The following is a 14,826-nucleotide window of genomic DNA, read 5'->3' as shown; positions in this document are numbered from 1 at the left end:
AAACGTCAACATGTTTGCTCGTCCCCCCATTCGATCCTTACAACGCCGGTTTCCAATTCACAAAGCACAGCAATGCACAATTTCGACTTTCCAGGAGGGCGACTTTTGCATGCTTCGAGAACTAAAGTCCAATCGCAAGTACTTGGTGGGCCCACTAGAAGAGGGCCAACATAAGGATTACAAGGGTGGAATCCTTCCTCACTCGAAACTGATTGGAGCTTCGGTAAGATCATCAGTACGCACTCATAATGGTATGTGTATAGGTCTCCTTCTGCGGCACCATTTTCTTATTTTTGTCAGTGTTACTTTTTCCTCCAGTGCAGCTAAGTCAGTATCTTGTATATGAAAATAGATGCGTTTGGGTTTATGGTGCATAAGCCGACACTTGACGAGTAAGTTATCATCTTTTGCACCGTGATTTTAAAGGAACAAAGTGTTAATAATTTTCCTCGTATATAGGTACGTAATCAACGTTCCCCGTAGCTGTACGCCTATCTATCCAAAAGATGCATCCACTATCGTAAAGTATCAACGCTCGTCTTAGATCTTACTTTCACGCGTTAAGAGAATTTTTAACCCGTTTATTAAGATAGGTACAAATGCTTGATATTGAGCCTGGTCATCAGATCCTAGAAGCCGGAACTGGCAACGGCGCTTTGACTCTGTATTTAGCAAGAGCAGTCTCTACCCAAGGACGGATACACACCTGCGATATTCGTGAGGGTCACTCCAACACAGCACGGAAACATGTACAACGCTACGAGCGAGGACGATACAAGGATGCGGTATCTTTTCACATTGGTGATGTATGTGAGGTGGCGCCAAAGGATGTAATCTTTGATGGTATTGTCCTTGATATGCCCGCACCAAGCGAATATATTGAAAAACTACTGCCACTTTTACGCAACGATCGGTTCATTGTATGCTATCTACCAAATATGACACAGGTGTTGGATTTGGTGCGGGCCGTCCGAGATCTGCCAATGGTGATGGATTCTTGTATCGAGGCCGAATGGAAGGAATGGGAAGTGCGAGCAACACAAATCAGAAGCACGGAAGAGCTGGCGTGGGTTTGTCGACCCAAAAATTTTGATGTGAAAGGTGAATTTCATCAAGGAATGAGGATTATCAGCGAAAATAATGGGACGAGGAATGCTGATGCATGTTCTCTTTCTTTTTGTTCTGTGCCGATAATATGTAGGTCATACAGCGTTCTTGACAAAATTGCGAAAAACTGAATAATGAAGGTGGACCATCATTACAATACGACGCTATAATTATAGAATACGCCTTTGTACATATTACCCATAAAATGTCAAAAAACGGCATATACTGTATGTATTATTGAAGATAGATCACTGTATAGCAAATAGATAAGAATTTGTGGTTGCATAAAAATGTAACTTTTACCCCTGTTCTAGCTGCTTAGTTTACTATTACTCTAAACGGCAATCGACATCGATTCCCTGAGTGACCTTCTTATTATATATATTGGAATAAGCAAATGCTTTATACGCGGCCTACCCCTTGTCCTCGTTCCAACGCGTTTAATAAGCTCTACTCTAGCAGCAGGAAATGTAGCTCTATGCTACTATCCTCCAATTCGAAACCAGTCGATGAGTTATCCGTAACCCTTGCCATTTTCACAAGAATGATATAAACTACTGCAATGGCGTCTTTTGCATCTATGACCGCTTCAGCTGCTTTCATATTATCATCAAATCCATATCCCTTTGCACGATTGACGATCTTCATAATGCGCACCTTCTATTACAATGGTGTAGTATGTGATTACCGGAAAGTATCGATAGCGTACACAGCGACAAGAAGTGGAATTCAACAAGCACTCATGCTCTGCACCCTTTTGACCATGAAATAGTATGAATTGCTTCGTATTATTGAAACCAGTCTCAAGTATGTTATCATTATTATAGCCACAGTTCTATCTTTGTACAGATACAGGGTAGTAAGCAACCACATCGAAATGCATAGTCTAGCATGCCTTGATGTATCAGACGCCTTGCATGTATGGAAGGAAAAAAGCCGTCATGTTGAAATTCATCACGCACATTTCTGAGGGAAGATCCTATATATAGGGTTAGGCAATAAACGGTTGCTGGTGCAACGATGCTACTGCGGGTTATTATTTCCAGAACAACAACACCGCCGCACAGGCACCTCAGTATGTAGTACGAAAGTGTTTTTCTATCTGTCTCTGAGAAAGAAGAGAAAAGGGTGAATCGAGACAATTTACAAGGCGCGAACTTTTTCTCTTTCGTTTTTATGATACGTGGATATACGCAGATTGTAGCCAGTATGCCCTGGGTCTGATCTTGAGGCAAGCACTATGATCTTGTATGACATGACGACACCATTTAATCGAAAGGTATACAAGGAAGAACAAAGAGAACCTTATTCAAATGATAAATTAAAACCCTGACTTTTTAGAAAATAATGCAAGATATCAGCTGCCAGCAAATGGCTCGAGTTTCCCTCACAAACAAGGATCAGGTGGATATCAACGAGCATAAGTTCGCTACATCGCACGATCTTTGGAGCCGAGTTAATGCACTTGGTATGTGGTACTTCTGCAGGAGCCCTTTTTTCCCTTAAATTATATTGAGGTGCTGGGGCGTCGTTCAGACATGTGATCTCCTCTTTCTGTGGCTTCTTGTTCTAGACGCTTGATTGACCACTTGTTGGTTAGGCCACTTTGATGCAACATAAACGTGTCTGTTTGAATAATGCGATGACGATGGTGAGGATGTTGCTCTGTGGGAAAAAAAGCTATAGCTGCTTCTTCCATGAGCCCAAAACAACTTGTACGACACTAGAAAATACTCGTTTCTAATAAATGCTTGTTGTGTACGGTGTGTGCGGCTGTGTGATACGTAGCACTTGATTGAATTGAATGAAATCCGTTTTTGTGCACGTTCATAATTGATTTCTTTTTCTCTTTTCTTTTGTCACAGCTTCTTTTTCCATTCTTATCGTGTTTGCCTCTAGCAACTCCCCATTCCTTTCACTTTACAAAAACCACCTACGAGACCCTCGTGTCTTTGGTAGATCTCTTTCTCTTGCTCTCATACCTTTCCTTTTTTTTATAACAACAATGAAGTTACATGTTCCAATCGGACGACGAAAACGGCGCCCCATGATCATCTCTTTAATGTTGGCATGCCTGATTCTGGGCTTCCTATGTGACGCTGCTGAAATAGACAACAGCAGCACTTCAAGTACGTACAAAGCAACGGCACCAATAAAGCGGGTTGGATTTCTCGGTCGGCTTATTAATTTCTTGTCCGTTAAATTACTCTTACCTCCTTTTGTTTTATTACATGACCATCTCACTACTACAACTCCTACTATTACTGCTACCCGCTTTAGCAGATAACACAGCTACGACAAAGACTGGGACCGGGTCTTGTACACCATCCAACTGCGTCGCGAGATGCTCACCAAGCTGTGGTGCAGATCAAGTGTGCATCATGGGAACCATGTCGAGCTGTGGTGTATGTCCTGCCTCACAATGCGTCAGTCGATCCGTACTCGGCGGTTCTTCGTCACCTTCATCGCCTACAACATCCACACCGGGCTCAGACAGTAACGATGATAGCAGCAGCAGCAGTACTAGTAGCGGCGCCAATAATGGATCTTTGATCGGCGGCCTTGTGGGTGGTCTTGTTGGTGCTGGCCTTGTTCTATCTGCAGCTGGGTATGCTGGATTCCGTTATAAACAAAAGAAGAACACGTTGCCGTTTGCCTTTCATGGAAAATCTGGCATGTCCCAGCAACAACGCCAACCTCCACCACCTCCGTCTGCTCCGGCCATGTCAATGGTGGCCGCGGCATCACCACCGACAACAACAGCTATAATGAACGATGATAGCAACGAGGTAGATATATTTGGATGACCCACGAATAATCAAAGCGAATACTAATAACCTGTTGTTCTGGTCGTAAAAGTCGAGTCGACAACAGGTCATGTCTGGCGTTATACCAATAGCATATATTCCTCCTTCACGCCAATCATCAGAACATGTCTACAATCGACCAGCCAACACCATCGAAGAACAACAGCAGCAATACGACAATGCAGTAGCTCAGACCTCCTATCCGCGCTACAATAAATTCCTATCCCAATCCTTCCGAAAATCAGATCTGCAGCGACAGTCGACAGCAACCGCATTGACAGCAGCTGACGATAATCCATTCTCTGACGACCATCATTCGCGCAATAGTGTGCTGACCACAGACGACGAACGCGCATCGATTGCTTCTAGTGTAGCGCATGTCACTAAAACGCCTGTTAAGGCAACACAGGCATATCAGATGCAACGAGCAAAACCACAAATCATGCGTGTCAACACCGTGCGTGTCAACAATGGCGCTGGCTTGACTCGTAGTGGCTCGACGCGGACAGTCCTGACACGAGACTCCACTCAACTTAGCCGATCCAATACGGCCCCCACACGACATCAACAACAACAGCAGCAAACAGAAAAACAACAACAAAACCCAGGCGAAGAAAATGGACAGCAGCAGCATGTGCCTGTGCAGTTGGCAGATGTTGAACAGCGTCCCAGTTCTGCTCCTGCAGCTCAGCTAAATGATGAAGATGATCCGTTCCATGATCGACACAGTGCAACGAATGCGTCGTCGGCTTCTTCCAGTTCAGAAAAGTTGCGTCCCCAGATAACGGATAGCATGGTATCCGGTCCAAGCGACGGCGAAATCACGATATTCTGGGATGCACACCGCTCGACACAATCCTTATCACCCGCATCATTCCCAAAGCCACCCCAATCTCCTTGAAACGCCCCCCCCAACATTACATTCCTTTTCACTCTCTCTTTTGTTCTTCTTGCTGTTGTAGTCTTCTTCACATATACGTATATATTTTTCTTGTGGTTTACAAGGTATACAAAAAAAACAAGACCAAGGATCGAATGTGTTTGAAAGTAATGCTTCGGCGGGCCTTATCATATATTTATTCATCCTTGACAGTCTTGCCCGTCTTTTTAATCGTTTCTAGCACCTTTTCGCGCGGTAAGTCGGTCTTGACATACACGGTTTGCTTATCAAGATTGATATCAATGTTTTCTTCCTCGACGCCTGAATTGATACGTTATGTGTATCAGTTTATCATTATTCTCAATTCTACAGGCACGCATGTAGACCGTTCTTTATACAAGCATATACCCTCCCCTTCCACAGTCCTAAGCGTCTTTTCTCAAGTTGTACCTTCGAGGCGTAACAGTGCACGATTAACGGCATTGGAGCAGCCGGAGCAGGACATTTCAACGCTGAACATATACTCCTACGAACGGCACGCGTTAGATCGAGTCTTTGAGCGTAATCAGTTGCAAACTCTAAACAGATGAACTTACATTCATTGTGGATTGTATGTGTGGTGTGCAAGTTTAAAGTACAGGAACAAGAGATAATATGCAACCCAGTTCTTGTTGAAGGCGCTCTCCTTTTATATTAAAATTTACCCGCTGGTGTTCAATTCATGGCCTTGCGCGCAAAAACGAACGGGCCCTTGTCTGAACCCGAGCTCGTGATCATTATCTAGTCATCAAACGAGCGTTTTGTGCTTTCTTCTGGTTCCTCACATAATTCATCCATGTATGAATCATCACCCGCACCTACATCCTTGATTGTTTGTACATGTTTACCTCTAATGAAAACAATCGAGGACGCTTCATCGCACACCCCTTACTGTTGTCGATCCATCCCAGGAGTCTCCGCGGGCGTCAATAATGAGCTTTTTTTGCTATCCCAATCAGTTCTGTTCCGTTGGGAACTTGCTTTTACCATCAATAAATGCGCTTCTATACTGAGCCCAACACGTCACCGTCCAGGATGCCGAACCCGTTCGTCAGAAAGCCAAAGTCTCGCTCAATGGCGTTTCGCAAATGAGCGTGACGCAAGTTGAAGAGTTATCTTTTGTTACGGGGGCTATGAATAGAGTATACGCGTCATTTCTTATAAGCTTAGCAAGTTTATAAAGTATGAACTTTAGACTCAACAGATACCAAATACATCAGCCTACCGTTAGTCTTCGACTTTGCCGACTCACGCAGATGATCTCGCACACCGCAATTTTGATTTAGAAACGAACCAGAAAGAGCCAAAATCCGACATCAGCAGGAGAGTACTTTCCTTATTGGAACGATAAAGTCTGTATCGAACGCTTGTTATGTATCAAGTATCATCATGCGCAGAACCTCCCCAACCTGCCAAGACATGTTGGGACTCCAGATTTAGGCTCCATGTAATAAAGCAGTTCTGATTCAAATCGTTCTTGCGATTACGAAATACTTTGGATGTACCACCGGAACTGATGCTCGGATATGGGCGCCGTCGATGGCACCAACTACTTCTTTGGAGTACAGGATTTTTCCTAATGATTGGCGGGGCTTTTTTCCCATCATGGCGGGCCTTTTTTTTTCATTTTGGCGTTGGGGGGTGTTTGTGATTGGCGGTGTGATTTTCGTGAATGGCAGGAGGAAAAAAATACAATGGCGGCCGAATTACAGATTGATGGCAGAATAATAAATTCATAAAGGCGGCCGTAATTTCAGGTTGATGGCAGAATAGTAAATTCATAATGGCGGTTGGGTAATTACTGTAATCGTTTTGCCTTCTTTTTCTCAGCATGACAGTTAATGATTTTCGACAACTCTATAATTTATTAAAAAAATCATATATAAATATGAAAAAAAAAGTAAAAGGAAAAAATATCGAAGGGCAGTAAAAAAAAACATATAAAATATGAAAAAAAAACTACAGCATTTTCTCTCCTTCTATACACCTAGGCACAAACGTAAGGGAATGGCGAATCCATCCTTGGCAATCTTGGGCGGTGACTTCATGGGCGGAGTTGATGATGCGCGGTAGCAAGGTGTCGTCTGTGGTCAGTAAATGGCGTTTGACACCTGCCTTGAGCTTTGACCAAAATTCCTCAATTGGATTGAGGAATGGGCTGTAGGGCGGGAGAAAGAGGATCTCGAATCCTTGCTTGTCAATGGCATCCCGAACTTCATCAGTCTTGTGGATAGCGGCATTATCCAATACCAAGGTCCTTCCACCCATACCATTTTCAGTGAGCACCTTCATCATCACTTCCAAAAATTCGATAAAATGCTCCGCCCGAGTGCCGATTTTGCCCACCACCTTTTCTTCACCGTCATGCGTCTTGCGTTTCTTGGAAGCGACAACCACTTGAGGTCTCCGGAGACTCAAGTTGACTACACCTTCACCAGTGATGGCACCCAAGATCGTAATATTCACCCCACGCGACTTAGAAACCAAGGCCTTGGCGGGCTCACCTCGTCTTGATCGACCAAAGTTACGCTTGATGTGCATGTTGAAGCCAGCCTCATCAATAAAGACGCATTTGTAGTAATCAATGCCACTGGCTTCAAATGCGTATGCCCAGTTGATCCGGGAAGCGATCGTTTCATCGGAGTTGCGGTACTCGGAGATCCGTTCCAACTTCTTCAAGGTAAGCCCGCATTTGTTGACAAGGTGCTTTTGGAGGCCACTTTGGGTGATGCTGATGCCGAATCGATCAACAAGCGATTGTTGTGCTTCTTTTAGGGTCGCATCTGACTTGGTATCGTAATACGCCTGGAGAAATGCCGTGTGTTCGGGTGCCAAGGTTGGTGGAGGACCAGGTGATTTGCCCATCGTACTTGGTAGGTATGGTTCGCCTTCAACAAATCGTTTCCAGTATCGTTGTGCAGTTCGTTCCGGGATCAAAAGGTCGCGCCCAGCCTCTGCAGCGTTTAAGGTGACGTTTTGAATCCTGTCGATCAGTTGAATAATCTCTGGATCTCGATACACTCGATGAGCCCCTAAAAAATATTAGAATTGTTATGTTAGATATCAAACACAACTGGAAGTTTAATGGTCTTGGTAAGGTTTAATAATATTGGGTAGCATACTTTTTGGAACAATGGTTTCTTGTTGAGGATTTTTGCGAGGCCTTCCTCTTCCTTTTTTCGCTGGTTCTGTTCGATCTTGAGTGGCTGCGGTAACAGTCGAAGTAGACGCTGGAGTATCTGTTACCTTGGAAGTAGAAGTTCTCTGCTGAATTATCAATTTTTAGTTAGTAAAAGTTTGAAATACCCATTAAATATCATAAAGTTATCGACGAGTAGTTAATAACAAAAAAAAATAGTACCTGCAACGTATTTTTTATCTTGGTCATTGATACGAGGGATTGCACACCACCGGTAAAATCACTGCACTCGTTGGATACAATTTGATATATATCATCGACTTCCATCTCGTCTTCGTACACATCAACATCGGTAGTGTAAGGTAGTAGTAAACTTTTAATAGGTAGCATGATAATAGGTAACTAGAAAAATCAAATGAAAATGTGAGGATGAGTTTTAGTGGATAAACTACGTTGGCTTTATATATACATTTTATCCCTATGCATCCATCATCAAGTTTTTGCATAATGTGCAAGTTAGGTTACATGGAACACCTCAATCTTTTTCTGCGTAATGTGCAAGTTAGGTTACACGGAACACCTCAATCTTTTTCTGCGTAATGTGCAAGTTATGTTACACGGAACACCTCAATCTTTTTTATTCTGCTGATCAGTTGCGATTTATTCTCATGTATGTGTTGCTGGAGGGGATATGAAAGTTTAGGAAAATAATTGTGGATAAGCCTATAGAAAAGAAGATGTTACCAGTTGTTCTCTAATCTGAGCAATTATCTGCATAGTAAAATGTAGAAAGGAATGTCAATAACGCACGGACATCCAAATGTCGTTTATCCATCATCCAACAATACTCCTTCCCGTTTACCAATACCCAACCATGTTACAAGAAATATTATATCATTATTAAATAAACAAGTCATTTGAATTAAACCAGCAACAAGAAAAAAAATTTATTAAAAAAAACTATTGTTGCAAAGCAGATGCCAGAACATCCTCACTAATTTTCGTAATTATACTTGGCTGCGCTTGTGCTGGACGGGCACGATGGCGGGGCCTTGGGGGTGGAGCTGGCATCCGTGGTCGGTAAGTGCGAATCAACTTTGCTGCCGTTGACTTCGGCATCCCGACGGTCGCGCCAGCTTCTTCAGCACTACGTCCTTCGTAGAAATAGGCTTTGAGAACCGCCACAACATCTTCTTGGGTGTATTTGCGGGGTGCCCTTCTTCTTCGCTCGGATGATGGTGGCGACAATGATGATGATGATGGTGGTGGCGACAATGATGATGATGATGGTGATGGAGTGTCTTCTTCGAACTCGGCAAATGGCAGTGCATCGTTGTAGATGTTTTCTTCCATGACAATATCTTCGTATTCGATTAATTCAGACATTTTATGTTGGGAGCGATAAACAATCAATTCACCTATAGCTCACTGCTTAAATACTTTTCAGACAGAACACTTGCTCAAAAAATGCTAAATAAAAGTTCACTAAGATGATGCATAATGTAAGGTTTTATGGAACAATTACTCAACAAATACCGGATAAAAGCAAAGTCGTATGGAACACTTGCTTAGAGTAAAAGCTCATCACTCAGATGTCTAATGCAAGGTTGTACGGAGGACTTGATTGAAATTTCACAAAGCAAAAGTCCATGACAACGATCTAAGATTGAAAATTCACAAAGCAAAAATCTATGACAACGATCTAAAGTTAAAGTTGCATGGAACAGTTGCTTAGGGCAAAGAAGAAGGTGTTTTAAGTCAGGTTTGCATGGAACACCTGCCCAAAAAAGCATCTCATCGTACCTGGCTCTATCCCGCTGCGGACAGACTCTGTCTTGATATGGGTTGGCTTTTCGCATGGAACACCCAGCATTGAGTCCGCTATAAGATCTATCGCTTACATTGTATGGGACACCTGCTCTATCCTGCTGTGGGACGGACTCTGTCTTAGTATGGGTTGGCTTTTTGCATGGAACACCCAGCAGTGAGTCCGCTATAAGGTCTATCGCTTACATTGTATGGGACACCTGCTCTATCCTGCTGTGGGACGGACTCTGTCTTAGTATGGGTTGGCTTTTTGCATGGAACACCCAGCAGTGAGTCCGCAATAAGGTCTATCGCTTACATTGTATGGGACACCTGCTCTATCCTGCTGTGGGACGGACTCTGTCTTAGTATGGGTTGGCTTTTCGCATGGAACACCCAGTAAGTCCACTACGTATAAGATCTACCGCTTATGTTGTACAGAGCACCTGCTTAAAGAAATCAACTCGTCATACTGGTCCTACTTGGTACTACTCATATAAACTATCATTACATCTTTCTTTTCAATAAGTGTTTGATACAACCCTAAATTTAGACCTTCATGGTGGACTTTTACAATAATCAAGTATTCTATACAACTTCGTACTTTGTATTTTTTTTTTTTGGAAGTATTCTATGCTACTCTAACTTAGACATGCCCTCATGGCAAGGTAGAGGCAGCAGGTGAGCTAATTTTTTTAAAAGCAAGTGTTCTATACAATTCCACTTTATATCTAGTAGATGCTGGCCTTCTGTCTTTTATTTTATTTTGATGTTCCATCAAATTTGGACAAAGGATTGAATCAGCTTGTACAGTGGATGAAGTCAACCTACGTCGGTAGCTTGGGGGTGGGCGGAGGGCGCGAACAGAGTGGAAAGCAGGTGTTCCATACAACTTACGTTAGATCTACATAGTGGACTTTTGCTCTTTTTAGGTGTTCCGTGCACCTTGAGCGTAAGATCCGCGAAGTAGACATTTGCTTTATCTCTTTTAGGTGCTCTACGCACCTTGAGCGTTAGATCTGCATAGTTTAAATACGTAGTAATTCAATCACTTGATATTGTACTTTATGAACATTATTTTTCACAATGAGCAATATATCCCTCACTCACGAAGAAATACGCGAATTTGTCAACGTCAATGATGGCGAAGACCCTCTTATTGGTATGTTCATACATCCATTTTAATTGCTTACAATACCATTATGCTAATTTTTTTTGAATAGAGGAATTTATCAAAATGGGTACTGTAAATTTTTACGTACTTCACCTTCCTTTTTTGGATTTTTACGTACTTAGCCTCCAAGATTTTACGTACTTAGCCACTCAAATACGTATATCGGTTCTGATGCTGTATATTCGTACTATAAAATTTTACGTACTTCCTATTAGGAATTTTACGTACTTCTTGTCTTTTTTGTGCCTCGTTTGAGTAGATCATACAAATAGCTACCATTGATGTAGCCTACTTTGACTCTGTATAACCGTTGCAGCTACAATGGCTACTGTGAATTTTTACGTACTTCACCTTACTTTTTATGCAAAAATTTACGTACTTGGCCACCGAAGTACATAAATGTTATAAACATTCTTCGACTTCTAGTAAGTGATCATCCTCAACCTCGTTGATGACATATTAAATCCCCATCTATCATCATCATCCGAATTATCGACCTTAATACCAATCTTTCCGTTTATTCACATCATTGAATTCTATAGTAAAGACATATATATATATATCATAGTCTTTGAACGATAAAACATCAGTCAGTTATCTTGTTTCCTCCCTATACCTTGTTCTTGTTTCTTCCCTCAGTATCTGGTTCCCTACCTTCTGGCTTCCTTCTTGTCTTGTCCTGTTCTTGCCGAAAGCACCTAGCACATTCTCGTCCGGTGTTTCTGTCCTTGTCTTGTCTTGTCCCTGTCCGCACCTTACAGTAAATCAGTTCTCGCGCTGTATATTTAACCTATAAAATTTTACGTACTTCTCATTTTGGAGTTACATACTTCCGATTTTACGTACCTGCTGTATATGATTTTTAAGTACCTTGAGCGCTAAAAGGACCATACATGTTGTTGTTATTACTTTGAAGATTTTGTATATATAATCAAATTTCACGGAAGGGCAAGAAAGCCCACACTATGTTTTAAAGGTACGTTAAGGTTGATGTACGTAAAAATTGGTGTTAGTATGATTGTATGACTAGTGAGTGTAAGTAGTCAAGGAACGCGCTCAGAAAAAAGAGACCGGTTTTCCTGCCAGAGCGACTGCTTTACCTGCAATCGCCGAAAATGGAAGTACGTAAAAATTCGCGCACCCTATCAAAATCTATGATGCAAAGCAACTGGGAAAAGAATACGAGCCATCAGCCGAGACCTCTATTATTTTAAAAACCCTAGAGCTTCTGCAAGTAATACAAGAACTAGAAGAACAATTTGCGGGCCTAAAAGCAAAAAAGGCTAAATGGTACAAGGAGAGTGAGAGGATCCAGGAAGCAGTAAGACTATGTGCCATCGAAAGAAAAGGGTACAATAGAACTGAGATTCCACGCTCAACTATGGAGCGATGGGCCAAAGAATACAGAAAAATATATAATATAGAACGAATAAATATTATCAATAGCGATTCACTATAGTCTATATTCGAAACTTCGTGTGGAATGAGCCATACCTGTAGAAGACACTGATCGACCTAGCACACAGTTTCGCGCGCAGCACGCCTCTGTTGATGTGGGACACGCGTGACTGCAGAGTCTATAAAATTTCACTTAGGGACCTTCCTCCATAAAAAATAAAATTCATGTGGAACATTTGTGTAAACGACACTCGTGTAAACGACACTTGTGTGCAACGACACTTCAGGTGAAACCAACGATGGTGAGCGCCTATTTAAAAGATGGGATCTAGTTACTGGGTTAAGCATATTTTTCCAACATGTTCCATAACGCAATTCCTTACGATGAACCTACTCAATGCGACTTCGCCGATGCTTTCGACAGTTGGATTGCAAGTCTTGACCTGGTTGAAGTTGATTTAAGTAAGCTCGACTACATAATAAAAATACACGATTAAAAAATATGCATAGAACACTTATATGAAAAAAAACCTGTTTTCTATCTAGCTCATCAGCTTCACCAGTTCAGGTTGAAGACAAGACCGAGGTCGACTGGCTTTACGCAGATGAGAAGACCGAGGTCCAAGACTGGTTTCCGGAGGAGAAGACTGAGGTGGAAGACGTGGCCCAAGTACAAGGCGTGGTCCAAGACCAAGTACCAAAAAGAAGACCACGCCAGCGGGTCACGCAGGAAGAGATCGACCTGATCTTCCACTTCCACTTCCAGCAGGGAATGTCAGTTAGACAAATCTATCGTCAAACTGGCATTCCTATTGCAACTATTGGAAGATATGTTTCCAAAGAACGCAATAATAAATCTACAAAAAATTAAAAAAATAATTACTTGGTTGATTTGACTTGATGGATATATTGTAATGTGAGTGTGGGTGTGGGTGTGAGTGAGATGTGTGAGATTGAGCTAGTTTTATATTTTAAAAATATTTAAAGCAGCATACCTGCAACAACAAGAATTGGTTCTTTCGTTTATAGCTTCTGTCTATAGAGTGCTATTAAACAGATCTCGAGTATGGCAAATACTTCGACAAAGATTTATTTCGCTACTAGCTGAAATAGATGAGAGGAGCTGCTGGATGTAGTTTAGCGACGACCAGTCAAGCTGCCAGTAGAGACCACACATAAAATCGTCAAAGCATATTTCGAATGGAACTCAAAGGTCCAGAAGTCCAAGGACGCCAATTGCTGCAATGAAGTCCGCTGGGCATTGGCTCTTATGCAGGATCGGCTTTTGTAGATGTGATGTGAAGTAACTCTTGCATTGTAAAAAAACCTTTTACATACACATAACCATTAACTTTCGTTTGCGATATCTTTTGTTGCGGCTCTTCCCTTAGTTCTCAAAGCATCTATGTTGATATATATAAAGGCAATGTGCTAATCATCTAGTAGAAACTTGCCAGTCCTATTATACTGTCTCATACATCTTCCCACTTTTGTGATGTATTTAATGGAGAGGAACCTCCTTTAGTATCTAATGTCATTTTTTATAAATGATGCCGCCAGTGTTATAATTACAGCGCCAGTATGAATTTACTATTCTGCCATCAACCTGAAATTACGGCCGCCTTTATGAATCTATTATTCTGCCATCAATCTGTAATTCGGCCGCCATTGTATTTTTTTCCTCCTGCCATTCACGAAAATCACACCGCCAATCACAAACACCCCCCAACGCCAAAATGAAAAAAAGGCCCGCCATGATGGGAAAAAAAGCCCCGCCAATCATTAGGAAAAATCCTGTAATTTTGAGCAACGCGAGTCGGATGAGATGTTGGCCCGTTGCCAGATATGTAGTAGGGCGACATGCTTCTTGCCAAATTTAACAAGTTGTTCGAGATTGCGCGTAAATAATAAGATATCGCTTCAGTTGAATGCTGGAATTGCTCTGATGTGTTGCGAAAGGATGACCCATCCTTTACGATAGCCGCAGTTAATGTTTGGCTGTAAAATTTCGGGTATGTATCCTCCATACCGGCGCCTTCAAGGATGTTGAGCAGTTATTAAAGGTACGAGTCCAAACCGAAAAAGCATTTATCAGATCGTTGCATTATTTTTTCAGCATTTATGGCGCCTGCGAATATTGATGTATATCCCGGCTTTTTTATAAATATGTGCGCCATTGTACCAGCTTACCTCTGATGCAACCGCTTCCGCCGTTTGCATGACAGTAAGCAAATGCTGTTTGTTCTCTATAATAAAAAAAGGCGATAAAAAAATTGATGTACTTGTGACAACGATCTTTTACGTTGACTAGGAGTTTGTACTAAATGATAGCAATTACTATCATATTTTCTTTCTTGAACATTATACCAGCTGTCCATTGCTATAATAAAAAGAAGTTTGATCTAATAAGACATTAGTGGTTAACCTTAGAGGCACTGTATACCAATTCCAATGTATACAGCCGTGATGATATCAT

General features: G+C 41.9%; 5 protein-coding genes across 5 annotated transcripts; 2 read left to right on the top strand and 3 right to left on the bottom strand.

The window, feature by feature from the left end:
* Positions 1 to 10: 10 nt before the first annotated feature.
* Positions 11 to 1,242, top strand: BDB00DRAFT_872494 (S-adenosyl-L-methionine-dependent methyltransferase; the record flags this gene model as incomplete). Its single annotated transcript, XM_053126965.1, has 5 exons — positions 11 to 251; positions 353 to 392; positions 460 to 520; positions 594 to 1,101; positions 1,202 to 1,242. The coding sequence occupies 5 exons, from the start codon at positions 11 to 13 to the stop codon at positions 1,240 to 1,242; spliced, it is 891 nt and encodes a 296-aa protein (XP_052979658.1).
* Positions 1,243 to 3,689: 2,447 nt separating this feature from the next.
* BDB00DRAFT_379071 (uncharacterized protein) lies at positions 3,690 to 5,222 on the top strand. The gene has a single exon (XM_053117143.1). It carries the CDS (start codon positions 3,985 to 3,987, stop codon positions 4,813 to 4,815), a length of 831 nt encoding a protein of 276 aa, XP_052979657.1. The 5' UTR covers positions 3,690 to 3,984; the 3' UTR covers positions 4,816 to 5,222.
* BDB00DRAFT_823860 (uncharacterized protein) lies at positions 4,897 to 5,440 on the bottom strand. The gene is made up of 3 exons (XM_053123567.1): positions 5,391 to 5,440; positions 5,245 to 5,320; positions 4,897 to 5,115 (listed from the first exon to the last, which is right to left on the bottom strand). Exons 1-3 carry the CDS (start codon positions 5,394 to 5,396, stop codon positions 4,991 to 4,993), a joined length of 207 nt encoding a protein of 68 aa, XP_052979656.1. The 5' UTR covers positions 5,397 to 5,440; the 3' UTR covers positions 4,897 to 4,990.
* A 3,492-nt stretch (positions 5,441 to 8,932) lies between these two features.
* On the bottom strand, positions 8,933 to 9,358 carry BDB00DRAFT_872491 (uncharacterized protein; the record flags this gene model as incomplete). Its single annotated transcript, XM_053126964.1, has 1 exon — positions 8,933 to 9,358. The coding sequence occupies one exon, from the start codon at positions 9,356 to 9,358 to the stop codon at positions 8,933 to 8,935; it is 426 nt and encodes a 141-aa protein (XP_052979655.1).
* Positions 9,359 to 11,949: 2,591 nt separating this feature from the next.
* BDB00DRAFT_378856 (uncharacterized protein) lies at positions 11,950 to 13,283 on the bottom strand. Its single transcript, XM_053117142.1, has 5 exons — positions 13,234 to 13,283; positions 12,911 to 13,103; positions 12,745 to 12,822; positions 12,447 to 12,529; positions 11,950 to 12,331 (listed from the first exon to the last, which is right to left on the bottom strand). Coding segments are annotated over exons 1-5 (582 nt in total). The 5' UTR covers positions 13,235 to 13,283; the 3' UTR covers positions 11,950 to 12,104.
* Positions 13,284 to 14,826: the final 1,543 nt, after the last annotated feature.

This window comes from Zychaea mexicana (genome assembly GCF_025766255.1).
Source record: "Zychaea mexicana strain RSA 1403 chromosome Unknown BDB00scaffold_37, whole genome shotgun sequence".
NCBI classification, from domain to species: Eukaryota; Fungi; Mucoromycota; class Mucoromycetes; order Mucorales; family Lichtheimiaceae; genus Zychaea; species Zychaea mexicana.
Note: the sequence above shows the minus strand (reverse complement) of the source record. Positions and strands in the feature narration are given on the sequence as shown.